The sequence below is a fragment of the Chionomys nivalis genome, chromosome 9, assembly GCF_950005125.1.
Source record: "Chionomys nivalis chromosome 9, mChiNiv1.1, whole genome shotgun sequence".
Taxonomy (NCBI): Eukaryota; Metazoa; Chordata; class Mammalia; order Rodentia; family Cricetidae; genus Chionomys; species Chionomys nivalis.
The window spans coordinates 68,954,179-68,975,098 of NC_080094.1; the positions used below are offsets into that span (position 1 = coordinate 68,954,179).

Genomic DNA, 20,920 nt, shown 5'->3' on the forward strand with positions numbered 1-20,920 from the left:
GAGGTGAAAATGTGCTTTGTCAGTCTCCCCATATAAGCTCAGGGGAGAAATAACAAAAAAAAACAAGCTTTAAAAATGAAAGAAAACAATCACTTAGTGAGAACCTCGCTCAGCTAGAAGCATCACTTTTCCTGACCATTTGGTTGAGGGGACTTGTTAATTCTCCAGGGAAGATTGAAAAATATGCAGGATGAGAATGTAGGCAAGCTCCAGGGGAAATTACACAAATGCTTCCGGATTCACGGGAGAGCGGGTAATTCCCACAGGGAACAAGCCTACCCCTGAAACAATCTGTGGGAAGGGCCAACTGGGTGGCAGGAAGCCTAACTGCGGCTTGAAGATACGCCACCTTCATTCCTGACATTCTGGTTCAATCCCAGTGTGTCCAGCCAGGCCACAGCAAAAGTCATGAAGTCGTAGCCTGTCACCAGTGTCTGCTCACTCTCCCATCCCCTGTCCACGCTCTTCTTCCCTCCTGCCCCACTAATTCATATCTTGTTTGCCTTGTGAACACAGAGGGCACTAGGCCACTTGCCTGGAGACAATTGTGCTGTGTGATAACCTTTCTGTATCCTGTGACTATGTTTTATTCCCACTGGTTAATAAAGAAGCTGCTTTGGCCTACAGCAAGGCGGAATAATGCTAGACGGGAAAGTCAAACTGAAAACACAGGGAAGGATAGGAAGGGTGGAATCGGAGAGACATGAGCCAGCCTCCCAAGAAGCAAGATGCCAGCAGACCGGTAATGCCACAGTCATGTGGCAATACATAGATTAATAGAAATGAGCTAATTTAAATGTAAGAGCTAGTTAATAATAAGCTTAAACTATAGGCCAAAGATTCTATAATTAATATTAAGCCTCTGAGTGACTATTTAGAAATGGCTGCAGGCTGGGACAGGACAGAGAAACCTCCATTTAGAATTTGTGTTTGAAAAGTTCATTAGTCAGGATTCTCGAGGGGGTTGCACAAGGTCACAGAGCATGACTTCCAACTCCACTGTTCTCTGCCAGCTAGCATAGGACCTCTCACATAGCCACACCCCCCTGCCTGGCTTACCCCGACTCTCTTTCTATAAGTCGCTCCCTCCTGGAAGTCTTCTGTGCTTGATCCACCGTGCTGCACACACTCTCAGTCTGTAGAGCCATGGCTGTCTTGTTCTTCGTTATACTCTCAATGCTTAGGTGTATCAGGCCCATTATCTTAGTTTTTTAACTGAAAATGGTCCTTATAGAAGGTTCTCGCATCTACGCGATGATGTCCTGACTTCCTTATTGCAAGGGCAAGACGCACCGGCCAATGATCTTTTCTGTTAAAGTGAGGGAGGTGAACGGAAAATGGACGGAAGTACAGCTTTTAGAGCAGGAGGTGGGGGAGACCGCTCCAACCGCAGTTCCCTGCAACTCCTGGGAGCGGCAGGTCTCAGACTTTCTGAAGCTGCGACCCTTTAATACAGCTCCTCACGTTGTGGTGACCCCCAACCATAAAAGTATTTCGTTGCTACTTCATAACTGTAATTTTGCTACTTCTATGAATCGTAATACACATATGTGACGTGTGACCCCAAAGGGGTTGCGATCCACAGGTTGAGAACCTCTGCTTTACGGGATCCAGCGACCCTCCGACACTTGAATGGAATTCAAACGCCAACATGCGTATTTGCGAAAAGAATGGTAAGTTCAGACCGGCATCATCAGTATGATAGCCACGCGTGGCTTTTTACATTTAAACTCAATTATTGAGCTGGGACCGGATCTCTGTTAAGTATTAATGGCCATTACATATAAGACAGCCCATGTAGAGAACACTTCTGTCATTCAGAAACTTATTTAATACAGACCATCTCTGGTTGGTATCATTACTTCAGATTTAATATACTGATAGAATTTAACTCACGTTGTGGGTTTGTGTTTTTTTTTTTGTTTTGTTTTGTTTTGTTTTGTTTTGTTTTTCAAGACAGGGTTTCTCTGTGGTTTTTGGAGCCTGTCCTGGAACTAGCTCTTGTAGACCAGGCTGGTCTTGAACTCACAGAGATCCGCCTGCCTCTGCCTCCCAAGTGCTGGGATTAAAGGCGTGCGACGTAATGGGTTTGTAAAATGACTTGGCAACATTCAGAAACGAAAAGTCTTACAATCTGATATCTCTGTTTCTTTTGGGAAGCCTTTCTTCCTCTCTCCCCCTACTACAGGAGCTAGAAAAGACTTCTCCTTTCTCACGGGTCCCCCTCCCACGATCGAGCCTTATCTCCTGAGAACACCTCCTCCCTAACCTAGGGGACCACGCCCATTCTGACCTCCTTCCAGACTCTTGTGTAAGTAACCACACTGCAAACTACGTTAACTGGAGTTGAATTGGACTTAAGTGCCCATCTTTGGGCAAGCCTGGGGTTGAGGTTAGGGCTCTCAGCTGGAAGCTGACAGGGAGCACAGCTTCTCTAAGCCGGAGATAGAGCTACCACACCGAACATCTGTTGCTTTTTTTTTTTTTTTTTTTTTTTTAAACAAAGAACTTCTTTCCGGTCTTGCAAAGAGCCCTCCAGTCCGCAGCCCCCTTCGTCTGGGCCCGCCTCTCGCAACGAGATCGCGGGGAGGGGCCGAGGCGAAACCCGAGCCTGACGCCCACCACCCGGCCTGGCGACGTGGCTCGGCGGCCCTGGCCTCCCCCGCCAGCGCCCCGGCCAATGGGCGCGTGAGTGGGGCGGCCCGAGCCTCTCCGCGCCAGCCGGGCGCGCCCCTTGCTGGGGAGGGGACAGCTGCAGCGGTGCTGCGAACCCCTACTGCCCCACCACCTTCCTCTGCTCGCGACCATGGCGCGCGGTGGCCGCCTGGGACTCGCCCTGGGGCTGCTGCTGGCGCTGGCGCTGACGCTGCGGGCCAAGCCCACGGTGCGCAAGGAGCGCGTGGTGCGGCCCGACTCGGAGCTGGGCGAGCGGCCGGCCGAGGACAACCAGAGCTTCCAGTACGATCACGAGGCCTTCCTGGGCAAAGAGGACTCCAAGACCTTCGATCAGCTCAGCCCGGAGGAGAGCAAGGAGAGGCTGGGGTGAGACCGCGGCCCGGGCCACACAGGGGACCACGGAGGGGCCCACGGCAACCCCAGGGGGAGCCACGCGGGACCTCCGGAGCAAAGCGAAAGCGAAATCGTGCCAATTGGTCACACCGCCGGAGCCGGAGGCAGGCTCGGCGGCACAAAGTTGCCAGCGGGCGCCCAGACCTCGGGTGGAGGTCGCCGCCACGCCCCGGCCGGGGTAGCTTCCCACGGGGAGGCGAGAACGTGGCGGCGGCCGCTGGAGCCGGGAGCATGAGGGCCCGCCCCCTCCTCTAGGTTGCATCAGAAGAGATGGGCGTGAGTGAGCCAGAGTTTGTTGGCTGTGGCCTTTTAGTACCCGAGTTCTATCCCACAGTCTTAGCCCCAGAGGCGCTTGAGACTTACTATAAGCGTCTCATGATCTAACAGAAATGGGTAAGAGATGAATGGGGTGGGGGCAGTCGACGGAGACTCTTTTTCCTTGGCCTGTCTGGGTCGGGGCGATGTTCTTGTCGTCTGACCAGTTATTTGAGAAATCTCATGTAGAGACTTAGAAATCATAGTTTTAAAGGGGTAATAGGAGCTAGTACATGGGGAGGAGGCACAGAAATGGAAACTGATTCTTTGGGCTCTGCTTCCAGAAAAATGGGTGAGGCGTTCAGTTGTCAGGGGCCAAGGAAACTAGAGTGGCTGTGGTAGTGCATTGCGAGCTTAGCTTGGAATCAAGAAATAAACCTGGGCAACATCTCAGTACTCCCTCCCCTGGCTCCCAGGAGACACTTGGACATTGTGCATTTATCTGAAAGCCTTTCAGAGGGACAAGTAGTGAAGACCTGGTGAAGGTGGGGAGGGATACAACAATCCTGCCTGTGGGCCCCTACAGCTTCCAGAACCCGGCTCCTGGGGGTGGAGGATCAGGGTGTTCTGTTACCATTGAAAAGAACACAGCCATCTCTGTACTACAGAAAGGCTAGGGTGCTCAATGGAACAGGAAAAACGAAACCTATTATGTAGGTGCAACACCAGCCTGTTGTGATAAAAAGACCTTAGGACTTCAAAGTCACCTTCAAACATTATCTTTATTTGACAGGAAAGTACTTCTCTTCTTGCTTGGGACATAACAATAGGGGCCATTGACAGTCCTCTGCTGCCTGCTTGGAGGTCCTAGAGACTGATTTATTCTAGGGCCCCGATTGCAGCCCTTCTGCATTCTCTTGGGAAGGAGGGGAGGAGGGGGGTCTGGAGCTGGAAACCCTAAGCACAGGTCCTCTGGCACCATTTAGTTTCTTCATCAGGGTGGTAGTTTAAGTGGCAGGTGGAAGTGTTAATGGAGTTTCTCTGGGCTTGATCCTTGTGTGGAGACCTCGATTTTGCTCTTTTATTTTCATGTGGCAGGCATTGCAGTGGCTCCTTTGGTTGACATCCGACAGGTACAATGATGAGTCCTCGTGTTCTAGGTCTCAGGGTGCTGCCCATCCCCTGTGAGGACAGACCAGTCTTTCGAGGATTGCTGTGTGGGTGACAGAGTAAAACCTGCATCACCGTGTGTTTATCCGGGGCTCCTGGGACTTCAGGTTGGAGGGAGGTGCTTGGGTCTTGCAGGTGGTTTGAGATGAGTCAAAGGTTGGTTGATATATCATAACAGAAAGCTGTTCCTGGAGCGAGGGCCAACTTGTTTATCAGGGGTTGGAACTCTTTTGTGAGGCAAAGGCAGAGAAAGGAAATGGGAGGTAGAAGAGGAGGGCAAATTAAGGTCAGAGGAAAGGACCACGAGGAGGTAGAGATGTTGGTTGTGTGTTGGACAGGATGTCCTAATTCCCAAACATTGTTGGGAAAGCCAGGCTGGCAGTAGAGTGGAGAGTGTAACCAACCATGGCAGATAGGGAGTCCTGGGAAGAGGCTCGGTGAGGGTCGGTCTGTCTGGGCGTTAGGGCAGGAAAACTGCAGACACCTGTGGCACACTTGCTGTGACCCAGCATCGAGGAAGGAGCCAAGAATATTAGCTGGGCCCTGGCCTGAGCCTCTTCCAGTCTAAGGTGGTATGGGCCAGAATTGGGCTGGCTCTTTTAGAAATGACAGGTCTGGCCTGGGCTAAGTGATGGATTGCCTCTGTCTTCTGCCTCAACAGCCCCCTCCAGGTCTAGGCTGCTGAGGAAGGAGCGTGGCTAGATCCACGCAACTTTGTGTCTATCACTCGACCGTCTATTGGAAACACGTCATCATTAAGATCTCTGGAGGGTTGCGAAGTGAAGCCACGGGCAGCATACAGTCTCAACAGTTTCCTACAGTCTCAGAAAAACGTGAATTACTTTCCGAAGCGGGGAGTGATTCCACCTGTCCACCAGTCTCTGGTTTCTCTGGGCTCCTGGACAGCAGCAGGCCGGGGAACTCCGTTGGCCCTAAGCCCTTCCCGGAGGCTTGACTCACTCCACATTTTTGCTGAGAGTTGGAATATTCCTTCCATGCATGACCTACATTGTTGACCTGAGTGAGGAAAGGCCGCTCCTTTTCTTTGCTCCCCAGGCTTTTCTTGTCGCTTGGGTGTTTCCGCTTACCCCGGGGAAAGTGAGGCCCGGAGACTCACTTGCTTGCGACCACACAGAAAATAGGGAGAAAGGCAGGATGTAGATCTCGGTGTTCTGTCCAAAACATTGAGAGTCTATCTACATTCTGTTTCCTTCCTCGGGATCTTTCTCTTGCGACCTTTCTCAAGGGAGGTCAAGATGACTCCTGTAACTCCAGCAAGCAGTTTTAGAGTCCTTGCTGGGTATTGGGCTGGGTATGGCCTAGATGATAATTGATGTGAACTAAATGCTATTCTTTCCTCAAGGGGAGGTCCCTGGCTTTCATGACACTGAGCTCTTTCCTCAAGGGGGGGGGGAATCCCTGGCTTTCATGACACTGAGCTCTTTTCTCAAGGGGGGGTCCCTGGCTTTCATGACACTGAGCCTTCGCTGGCCTAGGGTTCTGCTTCTCAGAGGTGTTGGGTAACCAATGGGTAATGTTTCCAGTGTGGCCTCAGGATTGGAGCAGCGCCTGCCTGTGCAGCATTGAAGGAATTCTGCTGTGCTGGGCTGAGTCTTCCCCACATGGGATTTGTGCTTGAAGGGAAGGGGCCCTTGAGTTGTTAATAATGTCCACAAGTTCCAGAGAAAGGAGCTGGGCTCCTTGGGTTTGGGTAGGAGATGTTGACTTTGTTTATGCATGCCACTCACTCACCCCCTTCCCTTTCCCACTAAAAGATAAGAGTTACAGACCGAACTATATTTATAAAGAACTAAGGAATTCAGTTCCCATTTTTAATTAATCAGCATTAACTGTTAATCAGAACTGCGATTGACAAGAAAATTTATCGCTGGAGTTGATAGAGTTCTAGCCCCAAAGAAAGAAACTGCGTCATCACTGGCTTGTATGACCTCATCCCAGGTGTGTGAACCCCCTGTTAAACATCGGCCTGTGGGTGTTCAGTTTCCCACAGATGTCTCTCCTAGCTAGGGACTGAAACTCAGCTATGGACAGATGGGGAGTTTCCAGCCTGCCTTTTGCTCTAAACTAGTGTTTAGGATACCCCAGTAGAGTCTAGTTAGAAAACCCTGGGAGCCAGGCCATGATAGAGCTGGAAACCCAAGAGGGCACAGTGGTCTGTCTGCTCTGTGCTGAGTCCCTTTGGCTGCCAGCGGGCCAGGTTTCTGTAAGAGGTCGCTTTATCCGGCAGGACTGGTCATCTTGGGCTTCCTAGATTTCAAATCCTTGAGTCCGAGGTGGTAGGATTGAAAACACAGCTCCCTCATCCTTTAACATAGAATTTCCTGTTGTTGCCTTGCACCCCACGCTGTAAAGATTATGTGATCACCCAGTTATACTAGCTGTGTGCGCTTGGAAACGTCATCCCACTTCTCTGGGCCTTGGTTTCCATTAAAGTAAGGGAACTGGACTGCATTGGGGAACACAGTACGTTCCGTCTTCCAGGTCATTCTCGATCAGTTGGTAGTGGAAGTCTCCAAAGTCCTGAATTGAGAATTCTGAGTCATATCTGGGTTTCAGGATGTTGAGGCATGATCCATGAGTGAAATCTGCCCCTGGCCCTGGTTCTGGGGAGGAGAAGGCATATCATCCTTGGTAAGGATGAACTATAAGACCCATCGATCGTAGGACCATCAGATTACTGATTGGCTGAATCTATCTAAGGAGTTTATAACATTTAAGACTGGAAATTGCTTCTTATTTTGCTGGACCAAGACCGTACAAGTCTTGATTATGGTCTTGAGGGATGTTTTTGTTTGATGTTATTATCATTGTTACTATTATTATTTTGAACTACAGGAAAATTGTTGATCGAATTGACAGTGATGGAGATGGCTTAGTCACCACTGAGGAGCTGAAAGTTTGGATCAAACGGGTACAGAAAAGATACATCTATGATAATGTCGCTAAAGTCTGGAAGGATTATGATAGGGACAAAGACGAAAAGATCTCCTGGGAAGAATACAAGCAGGCTACCTACGGCTACTACCTAGGTAAGGCATGCCACCGTGGAGATTGCACAGTAGGGGACAAGCTCACAGGAGACTCTGTCATCATAGCTACCCCCTTTCAGCCAGATGTCACAACCTTCAAAGTAAAACCTGTTGTGTAACATCCTCCTCTGCCTACTAAGAATGTACCAAGCTGCTTCCTTTGACTGACATAGGGGAAGGTGTGTTGGGTCATGGCCTTGCTTGAACTGAGCTCTCAGAGATAAAGAGAAAAAAGGAGAAGGAAAACGTGTTCGCTTTTGGCAGTTTCAAATTGCTGACGAAGTTGGGCAGTAAGGATAAAATATGCCTGAACCATCATTGGAAGGGGGCTTTGGAAACCTGGGCTTTGGAGAATGGATTTCAAGCTGGAGTGATAGACAGACTGTGAGAATGGTGGCAGAGTTGGAGGAGTGGAGGCACAGAAACGCATGCGTGGGGGCGGGGCTTGGGTTAGTAGACTAGAGGAGGGGTAATGGTGTGGAATCTCCAGGTGCTTGGGAGAAAGGAAGACAATCAGAGCCAGATTCAGATAGCTTGGAAGGCAGCAGAGGCACTTAAATGAGATACTCTAGAACACACAGGGAGTCCTCGTATGTTCTGGATCAGAAAGCGATATGGTGAATGCAGAAATCTGTAAATAGAGGTCTGAAACTGTGTGGTCTAAAGCCCGTGCTCCTCAGTATTTGCTGGGAAGCCCCTCATGGGCGCTAAGGCTGTGGTTATGGAATGACTTTGGAGGGAGAGGAGGTGCAAAGGGCGTTTTGAATAGCGGTATTTTATAGAAGCTTGTGGGTGGGTCAAGATCTTTTGTGTGTGAAGAATGAGTGATCTGGAACAAAAGGTCTTCCCTAACAAAGGTTCCCTGCTGCTGTGTTCACCCTGCAGGAAACCCCACCGAGTTCCAGGACAGCTCTGACCATCACACCTTCAAAAAGATGCTGCCCCGGGACGAGAGGAGGTTTAAGGCCTCAGACCTGGATGGAGACCTGACAGCCACGCGGGAGGAGTTCACTGCCTTTCTGCACCCAGAGGAGTTTGAACACATGAAGGAAATTGTAGTTTTGGTGAGAACAGTGAAAATGCAGACTGGGCAAGGACCAGGGAGAAAACTGTCCCCTCATCTTGTCCCTTTTTCCCAAAGGGAGACTCGGGGGTTCAGCCTGCTGGGAATTGGGGAAGGACTGAAGCTGAATATGTCAAGTCTCTGCCCAGGGAGTAGTCAGGACAAGCTAGCTGCCGTAACAAATGCCCCAGCCGAAACCATTTAACACAATGCAAGCCTGCTTGTGTTAGCACAGAGTCCAGTAAGTGCATTAAGGCTAGTCCCAGGCAGATTCCCCTCTCGACATTGGAAGGCACCCAGGCTGCCTCTGTCTTCATTCTGCCATCTTACAGCTTCAGGGTCATCCGGGGAATAGCCAGGGGGCAGATGGCGGACAGAGACAGACTGTAGCCCCCCCCCCACCCCAGATATGCAGAGAATGGGAGACACTATTTAGACAGGGACTCAGAAAGGGCTGATGGGCTAGTGAGCAGCTAGCTGGACTTTGCTCATTTATTCGTTGCTGGATTTTCTTTCTTTTTCTTTAAGAAAGGATCCTTTCTTATTTGTTTATTTATTTTGGTGGTTTGGTTGGTTTTTCAGCTTGACAGGAATAGAAACCTTCTGGAACCTAAGGTGAACTTGTGACTGGAAGAGCTTCTACTTCCAGCAGGGGCCTCTAGAACAGATGGCTTGGATGCCAGGCTTAAAAAAGGGTCGGTGCTTGTCAGGCCTCTGAGTGCCATTGCTTTCCATAGTGTCCCATTGGGTCCCCTGTGTCTTCATTTTTCCTGACATTTAAATAAATGTCATCACCTATTCCCTGGACAGGGTCGGTTCCAACTGCTGGGAAGCCATTGGTGAATGTGAATGACTTTGTTCATAAACAGCTCTGAGTATCTGAAATATCCAACCAGTAACAGTGTCCACTCTTGCCTCATGACTACTGTGACCCCAAGGACGGGGCAGTGGTCCAAGGATCATTTTTCTTTGTCGCCCAACATCCATTTAGTGATAACTAATGTTCCAGAGGACAGTGGAGATGGAATTTGCCACAGGGGAATTGTTTACCTTCTAGGAAGATGGTGCTCTGGACTCAAGCAGTGTTCTTTGATTTGGATGTCCTCCAGTTACTCTCTACCCAATGAACTATAAATTCATTTAGTTACTCATGCTGGGATGGGCGGGAACAACTAAAAGTCAAATGTAACTAATTAGATTACTTTCATAAATCAATTATACCTCTAATGTTTAATTCTCTACAGTCTCTGACACCAGCTGAGTATTCTTAGATCTCAGCTATGGAATCTATTTTTATGGTCCCCTAATAGGTGTGTCTTCTGCTGGACTCTCACACACTCCTAGGGGCGATGTCTAGTGATAGATATTGGTTGGTCTGGCAGGGCTTCTTGAGAGCATCAGAGCTCGGTTGGGTTTCTAGACACCTTCTCCTTTGAAGAAAGGGTTCTGCTCTTGAAACTGTGGAGAGGCACATGGGGATGAATAGCAGCCATCACCTGTTTTATAATGTAATGGGCTTCCCTGGGAGCTAAGAGAACGAGTCATGAGTCACCAAATGTTCAGCCATGAAAACCAAGCAAAGAGGACACTAGGAGTCTTGGACTTGCTTAAAACACATGGCCATCTTGTGTTGTTTGCCCATTGCTTCTTAGGAAACGCTGGAGGACATTGACAAGAACGGGGATGGTTTTGTGGACCAGGACGAGTACATTGGTGAGTTTGTAGGCTGCAGCGGCTCAGCTGTCCACACCAGGCACACTCTTCTCCACCCACTCCCACTAGAGACGGCCCTTCAGCCTTGTTTGTTGGCTTAGCCCAGTTGATGCTAATTTTCCCCCAAGAGAGAAGAACCAAGAGGACAGTCAGCAGCCAGTACCACAGGGCTCAGGGGTATTCTTTGTCACACTGTCTTGGAAGTGGGACCCGAGAGCCGCAGATGTACAGAGAGACTAAAGTAAATGGGAGGAGAAGACTAAAATTAGACGCAGGTCAGCCAGCTTAGGAGCTCAGGCTGGGCGAGCCTGTGCCAGGAGCTACAGACAGGCCCTTGTGAGGGAGGCATACCTTTCTGTGGTGAGCACAGTTGTCTCTTATTAGGCCCACTCATCCTCTGGTGTTCCGTCGTTTGGCGGGGAGTCTGTAGTTGACATTTTCTTATAGAGAAACATTAGGGAGAATTGCCTGGCTGAAACTCAGATCCCAGTAGCCAGTAGTCGGCGAACACAGAAATCCTCAGCCAACGTGGAAATTTCCATATGACTCCCCACCACCCACACCACTGGCTTGTGTCTCCAGCCTCGGGCTGCCATCTTGTAAGAGCCCTTCTTTTCCTGTCTCCAGTGAACGCTGGGGGAAATCACTTGACTGGGTACTGACTTCTGGGAAGAGATGGGAGACTTTGTGTGAATGTATTTTAACAGATGCAGTTGTCTTTAAATTATACTGAGCCCAAGTTGCCTTGTTGTCTGGTTTGTGGTTGTATGATTTTGTCCCCACACATAAGGACAAGCATTTTTGATGATGGCAAGCATAGCTTCTGCTCATTGGGAAAAGTCATACATGGCCCTAGAATCAAACACTTCCTGTCGGTCGTGGAGAATGGCCAAGTAGCCCTCTGCCTCCATAATTAAAGGCTTTGTACAATAATAATGCTAATGGTGACCTCATCAGTGCAAGCGCTGGAGTGGAGCCTTCCTTTTAAGAGGCTCATAAGGGAGGGGAGATTCAGAGCCTCTGACCTGTCACCATGACAGCGGTGAGTGGGTTAGACAGAGAGAAAGGCTCCCTGATAAAAACAATCAATGTGGTACTTTTGACTAACAGTGTGTACTCTTCACGGTCCTCCTGAACTCTACATTGAATTGGTGCCCGACAGGGACAAAATTCTGAGTGGCTTTGACCAAAAGAAACATTTCATTGTGTACCCCGTGCAGAGAGGGGAGGAAGGTATTATTCATGAGAATCAAATTTCAGCAGCCAATAGTGAGAAAGACTTCATATATGACCTTGTCAGGTTTGGGACCTAATTTCTAGGGTCTTCTTGCTTTAGACAAGCCAAGGAGTTGCTAGGATAGTATACTGGAAAGGGCTCTGGGGTTAGGAGTCCTGGCTTTTCCCACCCACTGATAGTGTGACTTTGAGAGAGTTCTGGAATTCCTGTCTGCCTCAGTCTTCTCATCTGTTACCCGAGGACAAACAGCACCCATTCCTGCAGGGTTGAGTGAAGCTCAGAGCAGCTCATATGACAACCCCTTCTCAAAACCAGTGTGCAGGGGCGGCATTTGCTCAGTTAGCATAGTGCTTCTGTAAAAACAGGAAGACCCAAGTTCAGATCTCCGGTTTCCACATAAAAAGTCAGAGTTGGGGCACACACCTGTAATTCCAGCGCTTGGAAGGCAGAGACTGTGGGACACTGAGGCTCGATGACCTGCCGGTCTCACCAGTCATTAGGAGAAACCCTGTCTCAAATTACCAGGTGAGATAATTGACACCTGACATAACTTTTGACCACCACACACGTAGGGCACATGGAAACATGTGCACACACAAACACACAAAATGTGCAAAAATCAGGCATGATTATTCATTTTCTTTTCTAATTGGTTTTTGGTTTTGATTTTTGAAGACAGGGTTTCTCTGTGCCTGGTCGTTACACAGCAGAGATCTGCCTGTGTCTGTTTCCTGAGTGCTGGGACTAAAGGCGTGGGGCTCCCTTTTGGCTCTTCCCTGCTTCCGCCAAGTGCCTGCTAGAGCTGAGGACTGGCTTTCCCTTTATGTTTAAACTTTATCCAAAAATCCTTTTTTTTATTTTGAAACATTATCATGTTTTTTTTTTCCAAAATAGAAACTTTACAACCAAAAGCTTTTTTTTCTACACTGAAATTTTAAAGAAGAACTGATGGAGGAGTTACTTTCATTTAATAAAGAAACTGCCTTGGCCCATTTATAGGCCAGCCCTTAGGTGGGTGGAGTAAACAGAACAGAATGCTGGGAGAAAGAAGCCGAGTCAGGGAGTCGCCATGATTCTCCCACTCCAGACAGACGCAGGTTAAGATCTTTCCTGGTAAGCCAGCTCATGGTACTACACAAAATATTAAAAATGGGTTAGATCAGTATGTAGGAGCTAGCCAATAAGAGGCTATAGCTAATAGGCCAGACAATGATTAAAAAAATACAGTTTCCGTGTAATTATTTCGGGACATAAGCTAGCCATGCGGACGGCTGGATGCCGGGGACACAGCCCCGCCGCTCATATTTGTAATTATTTCGGGACATAAGCTAGCCATGCGGACGGCTGGATGCCGGGGACACAGCCCCGCCGCTCATATTTCAACAAAGAACGTTTTCTTCTTTATCGAAACTTTTTTCCATTTTAGGTTTCAAAACTGTATTTCCATCAAAGAGAAAGTAGCCACGGGGTGTAAGCAGACAATAACGACAGGGTACCAGAGCACCCCTTTAATCCCAGCACTTGAGGCAGGCAATGCCTGAGAGTTCCAAGTAGCCTGCTCTATATACTGAGTTCCAGGTCAGCCTGGGTATATAGTGAGACCCTGACTCAAAACAAACAAAAAGCAGCGCCTGAATGTTCCCTTCTCCTTTATCCTGGAATTTTATAAAATTGAGATAACGACCGATCTTATAGTAATTGTTAGAGGGCTGAGTGAAATAAGATCCCTAGTGAGGGAAGCCGTAGTAATCAATAGAGGAGGGGACAGGGTTGGCAGCCTCCTGTGGTCCCCTGCGGCCTCCGGTTCAGACAAGCTGTGGGTTGACACCGTTCCATTTGTAAGGTGGGAGAAAGCAGCTACTTCAGAGGATATAAGGGAACCGAAATGAAAATGAACACAGGATGCTTCTAGTGTGGGCTCTGGAAAGTGCCTGGTGCGTTTGCTTTCCCCATTGTGCTGCCAGTTGGAATAAAGATTCTCCCAGAAGTAGCCCTCTGGTCTGCATAAACATGATTTAGCGATTACTATCTCCGTTTTACAAGCTTTGGGCTCAGACACCGAACTAAGAGACCCCGAGGCTCATTTCTGGCTTCTAACCAAGTCTTCCTGTGGCACCTCATGGTGTCTGTAGTATGTAGATCAGCGGCCCCTCCCCAGCTCTGCACCTGCTGTGATCTAGCTCTCCCCGTGGATGGTCACCCTTCCAAAAACTCAGGGGTCAAGTTTTTTGTCTTCTGTAACCGAGAACAACTTTGCCTTCTAGCGGACATGTTTTCCCACGAGGACAACGGCCCTGAGCCGGACTGGGTTTTGTCAGAACGGGAGCAGTTCAATGACTTCCGAGACCTGAACAAGGATGGGAAGCTGGACAAGGACGAGATTCGCCACTGGATCCTCCCACAGGACTATGACCACGCGCAGGCCGAGGCCCGACACCTGGTTTACGAGTCGGATAAAAACAAGGTAGCTTCCATGTTCAGAGCCACTGATTGACAGGAAGCAGTTTGTTCAAGATTGGGGTTGTTTGCCTTGTTAGTGATAGCGTTGGCTCCATTTGGCTGTGTGCCTGTACGCGCCTGTTCATTACGCCTGTACCGTGATGGCTACTGTAGGCGTCATTATTGTGGGGCTGTAGACTAAATTACTAAGTCATGGACTCTAGAGTGTGATGGTAAAGCATGAACATCTTTGATATAGTCGACATGGATTTAAGAAATGAACCCAGTATGACCTGAGACAGGCTTACTCCTTCCTTCATCTAGGTTCATATATTTATCAAACTTCCATGATGTGCCTGGCCTAGGGAGTCCGTTCCATTGGAAGTCAGATGACTGCTTGCTGGCAGAAGCTCTAAGGATTATCAGTATTTATCTAAGTCATTAGGGGCTGGGAATGTCCTGAGTCAGGCTCTGGGTTCCCTCCCTAGTACTGTAGTACTAATAATGTGTTAGAGACCAAGTGAGGAAATAAGATTAAGACAAAACTCTTGCCTCATCTGACCCTGTTGTTTGTCCCAAACACTGAGCTTTGCAGCCCCACATGGTACACAGGCCGTGAAGGAAAAGTGGGGTCCCTCTGGCCTGTTTTGGGAATGCATGCATTGCGTGTAGAATCTGTCTTCTTAATTCTTAGACACCCACCTGAGGCACTGTAGCACAGCCTTCGGAGACAGCGAGAGTTCCTTCCAGCTTGGAGTTGTGCGTGGCAGTCGTGGGAGATACACCCACACTCTGGCTATTAGATGTGCTGTTTGTAACACTGCAGATCCGTGAGGCAGAGTGGGCGGGATGCTAAGCGGCAGAGCTCCCAGCACCCCCTGACAGCTTTCTGTCTTCCCGCAGGATGAGAAGCTAACCAAGGAGGAGATTCTAGACAACTGGAACATGTTTGTGGGAAGCCAAGCTACCAATTACGGGGAAGACCTCACAAAAAATCACGATGAACTTTGAAAGGCGCTCATCCTGACGTGGCTGACTGTCAGGGGCATTCTTCAGGTGTTCGGGGTGGTGGCTGCAGTTGTCCGGTGTACAGCAGTTGTGTCCCCAAACAATGAGATTACACCTCAGATTGGGGTAAACGTTAGTTTTCATTCCATATTTACTGGAAAATAGCCATCGCAGTTTATTCCAGTAGGCTCTTCCCTGAAGCACATGAAAATCTTGGCAACTAAAGGAACGGGGACGGGAATGTGAAAGGGTTCTGTTCCTGGGGCAGGGGGCACACTGTACAGACTGTGTACCGACTGCTGTGTATTTGGAAGATTAGATTTGGGACCTTTTAGCTGCCGCTGTTAAACAGTGGGGAAGGTAAATGCTGAAGGAGTACACGTTGTGTTGCCCTAGGTCGGCTAACCTTGGAGCAGCCATGGTATTTCGAAGCCTTTCTATCTTAAGCTGTTACTGTAAATGGCATATAAACTTTCGTGTGTTTTCTGTATGGGCCTGCTAGTGTGCACAGTGGCCCCACATCTTTCTTGTGTTTGTTTTTATACTAAGAAGCAATCCAAAAAGATAATGTGAACAAGACAGGAATTGAGAGACCGGGAAACGATGAATACTAGGAGTTTGCGTAGTCAACACTTTAAATATACTTGAGAAATTGTTTTCCATGTTAACGAGTGGGTCTGGTTTTTGAAGTGGGGAATAGACATACCTTTCTCTCCTGGGTGTGAGGCTGTGGAGTCCAAGAGAAACCAGATGCAGTGGCGTGCCTTGTTTGTTCCTGCACAGCTTATGCCAAGGAAACAGGACGAGGCGATAATCTAAGCCAATGACCAAACCGTCTGGAGTAACCATTTACAGATGAAATTCCACCTTGTAAACCGGGTGGATGGAGTAAAAGCTACCCTTGAGGATTTCCCCATGTGTCTCGTGCTGTTTGACTTCACAGAAAGTGTGGTTTCATTGTCCCTCTCAAATTAAACAGTAAAAGGAATACGTGAATCAGATTGAAATCGATGAAGCTATCAATTCAAAAATATATCTGCAGTTGCTGGTTTCGTCACTGTATTTCTTGTTCTTCCCTACAGTTAGGCACTCAATGTCATTTTCACAGTAGAATCTTTCTGAGACAGGTTTTAACTGGAAAATCCGGACCTCTCCCTATTGCCTGTGAGGCCTGCCTGACAGGATCCAGCCCTGCCTCACTCTGAGAACTGTCCCTTTTCTCCTCTCCCCTCCACCACCTTTCTCCATCCTCCAGCCCCACTGACTTTGTTGTCCTCAGACACGATTCAGTGTTGCTAAGATTCCCTCTCCGGGTATGGTATGAACAGTGTCCTAATGAGGAACCAAAATGCAGTTCTACCGGAGTTCACCTGGGGAAGCAAAGAGCCTGCTGGACTTGCATACAGAGCCTGGATGAAGGAGTGCTGACAGGAATGTGGATGATCCTAAAGCAGCCATGCTGCGAAAACTTTACCCAGCAGGGTCTACAGAGCTTCCTCACAGCCACAGAGACCTAAACCCCATGGCCACGTAGCAGTTAGGACAGAATTGCATACACGTGACCAGGAAGAGCCCTCTGACCCTCTCCGCCCCCTCCTTCCTGGAATAATCACGGACTCTCCCAAGTAGGCACAGTTCATCTTACAAAGATGGAGACTGTTTGGCTCTGAGAATAACACATCACAGCTCCAAGGTCCTTCCTAGACCAGGCTCTTTGCACTCGCTGCCCCCTCAGATTCAAGACATGCCCCCTGCCCCCATCTCCCACATTCCTGGATAACAAGCATGGTCCCCCCTCAGTGAAGCCTTTAGACTCCACATTTAAAAGCCCCAACTGGGTCGCTACCATGCCCTATTATGATTCATGTCTTGGCGTGCATTATAATCTCACATGGGTTTCCTGTAGTCCAGATTACCGTGACAGAGGTTGCTAGCTGGGCTGGAAACTCAACCCTCACGGTGCTGGAGGCCAGAGTCAGTTGAAAGTGTCAGCAGGCAAGTAGGGAGTTGACTCAGTTGATAGAGCTTGAACCTAAGTTCGCCCTAGAACCCATGTTTGCGGTTTTGTTTTTAAATGCAGGCTGGCATGCTCTTCATGTCCGTGTGAGGAAGCAGACTCCAGGCTTACCAGTAGCCAGCAGAGCCTACTCGGTGGGTCCCAAATGAGAGAATATCTCATATGGTGCTCAAGAACAGCCGTGGAGGCTGTTCTCTCACCACCACACTCATGCGTGCATGCACACGTGCACACACAGTGCCTACCAAAGGCCCAGGACAAGCCCTCCCATTCCTTCCAGCTTAAGTGACTCAGGGTTCTATAGCTTGTGACTCAATCTTGTCTCTGTGTCTGTCTCCAAATGGACTTCCTCTCTTCTCTGACCATCTTCCTCCGTGATATGTCTATTACAAGGCTGTTTCTCTTTGGATCATCTTGAGATTCTTCCATATAAGGTCACATACACAGGCTCTAGGGTTTGGGGGATGGGGACACCCTACTTACTGTGCCATTAAATATTATCTTGCTTGCACAGCTCCAAGCAAGCTCAAAAGTGAAGCCCGTTGAGACAGACAGTGGTCTGAAATAGTGGAGTCTGCATACCAGACATTGTCCGGACCAAATTAAAATCTAAGTGCCAGGAATCTCAGCGAGTTAACGTTAAGTTGCATTGTGCTGTCTCTGGCTCTCGTGTATTTTCTGTCTTTGCTCCCCACTGGTATGTGATTGTGTGGCTAGAATCTTCTAATTCCTCTGAGCTAGAAATAGGCTTTTTCTCCCTCTGACTTTCTCTCCCCACCCTTCTCTCTCTTGTTCCCTCCCTCTTCTTTCTTCCTTTCCCTTCTGTCTTAGGGCTTCTATTGCTGTGGCAAAACACAGTCACCAAAAGCTATTTGGAGAGGAAAGGGTGTGCTTCATTTTACACTTCCAGATCACAGTCTGTCCCTGAGGGAAGTCAGGACAAGAACTCCAGCAGAGCAGGAACCTGGAGGCAGGAGCTGATGCACAGGCCACAGAGGGGAGCTGCTTACAGACTTGCTCCCTGTGACTCGCTCAGCCTGCTTTCTTATAGACAACTCAGAGATGGTATTGTCCACTGTGAGCTAGGCCCTCCACACCAACCACCAGCCAAGACGATGCAGCCCAGGCCTATCTGTTGGGGCATTTTCTCAGCTGAGATTCCCTCTTTCTTCCCAAATGACTAGCTTGTTGGCAAGTTGACATAAAACTATTCAACACACTTACCTTCCTTCCCCCTTCTCTCCCTCCTTCCCTTCCTCCCTTCTTCCCTCCCTCTCTCCCACTTTTTTTTCTCTTTCTCCTTCCCTCCCTCTCTTCCTGGTATTTCTTTAAAGCCATGCCTCTCTGTGCTGCCCAGGCAGACCCTGAGTTCAGTCTGTGACCCTCCTACCCCGCTCTCCTACAGTGCTGTGTATCAGCATGCCCTATAGTTGGTGCCTGTTTTCTTTTTAAAGGGTTAGAGACCCCAACTTTAGCAATATGATAAAGTAACATTGTGCAACCTAAATACAGTCATTAACAGTTTTGCAAAGCCCTCATTATTTTCCCCTGCAAATGGAATCCGGGTTGATTTATTAGGTTGTGCATAGTAGGGCACTAGGTGCATTTGGAGCGTTAAGTTTTTCCTTTCAAGCCAGTGCACACCAGAAGACTAATACTCAGAGACTTGAGCATCTGAGGCTGAATTTAACACTATTTAAAGAAAGAAAACCTTAGCCAGGGGACATAACTGTTAACATGGTGATTTGTAAAACCCCAGATTTCTAATAAGGTCTGACTGTTTCAAGGAAAACATATTTTGTTTCTAGGTAACATTTCAAGTCTTATTATGAACAAACACTACAAAATTGACTTGTAATGGGCAATACTGTAATGTCACAAGGCATTATTTAATGCCTAATGTGACTGAAAGCATTAATTGCTAGGAGCCATATCCTGTCCAGGCAGAACATGAACACACATTCTGTACCTCGTCTCTTACTGTAGGTCTCTGGATGAACTCGAGTGTAACGAAAGGCACTTAGAGAAGCTGTGCTGTCTGTGGCTTTTCTTCACCTGCTTGGATTATGCGGTTGGTCTCTTGTTAGCAAGCACAGGAGTCGCACCTGCTCAGAAGTGCATGGTAACAAGAGCTGCATGGAGCTCAGCTACCGTGTCTTGTGAAGCAGCAAACGGCGGCCAGTGATTTCTTTGGAAGACTGGGTTTTTTTAGTCACCTTTATAATAACAGCCTAGCTTCTTCCAAGAACATGCAATTGAGAGTTGGCTCTGTCTGCAGCCTTGAAATGAGTTTAGAGTGCTAGGATTGCCCACTAAAATCCAGTGAGTGGTCTTGGCTCATGCTGGAAAGCGTGTGTCAGCACACTTCCTGGAATTTACCTAATCTTGGGGCTATTTCCGAAGAAACTATCTGGGCTCTCAATTTTGGTGAGTTCCAGGGGACTCGCTAGGTCAAATGCGTCTCATCATCCCTTATTTCTTATTCATCATTGTAATTTTCCTCACATAAAGTACAAAATGATGTCTGATTCACTACAGAAATATGGAAGAGAAATATAACCGTTGTATATTTTTCTGCCTTGAAGGTGTATAATGGGCAGATACAGCATTTTAGTTCTGGAGAAAATGCTGCTGGCTGTCTACCAGGTACCAGGGAAGGGCAATCCTGCTGGCAAACCATGGTGAGCAGGGACCGTGATCACCATGGCACTGGTGTCCCCATTCCGCAAATCAGAATCACAAAGGGGAGCGCGCCTCAAGTCCCACACCACAGGTCATTAAAGAGGTGACTGCTAAGTGCCCATGTTGGGACGCTTTGTCCAACATCTCTCCAAATCCTGAGCCACTTTTTCTGCCTGCTCTGGATTAAGACAGATCCACTCCATTTTTGCCTTGGTCTGGAGAAGCCCAGGGGCCAAAGGGATTTTGTTAACTCGGGGTCAATGCTGCTCTTTGAGGCCACATTCCAAATCTCCATAGGACTCAGAATTCATGCCCGGATGACCTCAGAGCACTTCTCAAGTAGAGCTTCCAAATGCTGGGCAGAATGGCAGGTGTATGCACCTCTAGTTTGCAGAATTAGCCAGCAGGGTCTCCTCCCAGGCTACTGTGGTTTTCTTGTGCCCCCTAAAATTCATACATTGAAACTGAAGACCTAATATGATGTTATTAAAGGCTCTCTAGAGGATGGTTAAGAAAAAGGATCGGTGCCTGTAGAGACAAGATAAAAGGGAACCAGCCAGTCACCTTTGACCACCAACTCTTATGATGTGAGGACACTTGATACCGCTGTGGAAGCAGAAGACCCGTCGGTAGCATAGCAGCCAGTGCCTTGATCCTGGGTTTCTCAGCCTCCAGAACACTGAGAATTCTTTATAAATGATCCAGATTATGTATCTTGTGATAAAAGAACAAACAAGCACAGCCTACATGATGCTATTGATAGGAAGAGTCATGGTGGAGTGACCGATAGCCTGCTTTTTCATTTTTGTTCTCATTCTGTTGTCTATACATGTTGGGAAGCGGGGGGGGGGGGGGGGTCTGTCACAACTCTAGGACAGTCAGGACTGTTACCTAAAACATGCTGTCTTCCTGCATAAGAGGCAGTTTCAGGATATAAGTCCAGGTCTTGCTAAGGGTTGCCTTAGCCATTGTACCGCATCAGCTCTGACCTAAGACCCTCTCAATGAAAGACACTACAATCACTACACTGTTTAAAAACTGGTGGCAGAGCATGGTGCAGTGTAGAAAGTGTGATGAGTTGAAGAGTCAGTGTGACAGAAAGATGGGTGCAGGGCTAGGGAGACGGCTCAGTCGATAAAGTGTTTGCCTCGGGAACACAAGGACCTGAATCCAAACCTTTCAAAACTGCCTGGTGATGGATATGGGCATGTGTCTTC

General features: G+C 48.3%; 1 protein-coding gene across 1 annotated transcript; it reads left to right on the top strand.

Annotated features, from left to right (window-relative positions):
- Window positions 1–2,530: 2,530 nt before the first annotated feature.
- On the top strand, window positions 2,531–16,013 carry Rcn1 (reticulocalbin 1). Its single transcript, XM_057781977.1, has 6 exons — window positions 2,531–3,042; window positions 7,351–7,544; window positions 8,430–8,608; window positions 10,260–10,320; window positions 13,822–14,021; window positions 14,900–16,013. The coding sequence occupies exons 1-6, from the start codon at window positions 2,807–2,809 to the stop codon at window positions 15,005–15,007; spliced, it is 978 nt and encodes a 325-aa protein (XP_057637960.1). The 5' UTR covers window positions 2,531–2,806; the 3' UTR covers window positions 15,008–16,013.
- Window positions 16,014–20,920: the final 4,907 nt, after the last annotated feature.

Bases quoted from the DNA above. Each gene is read 5' to 3' on its own strand.
- Rcn1 (XM_057781977.1), top strand. From the start codon at position 2,807: ATGGCGCGCGGTGGCCGCCTGGGACTCGCCCTGGGGCTGCTGCTGGCG. The intron at 3,043-7,350 runs GTGAGACCGCGG...TTTGAACTACAG, and splicing joins GAGAGCAAGGAGAGGCTGGG to GAAAATTGTTGATCGAATTG. The intron at 8,609-10,259 runs GTGAGAACAGTG...ATTGCTTCTTAG, and splicing joins TGAAGGAAATTGTAGTTTTG to GAAACGCTGGAGGACATTGA.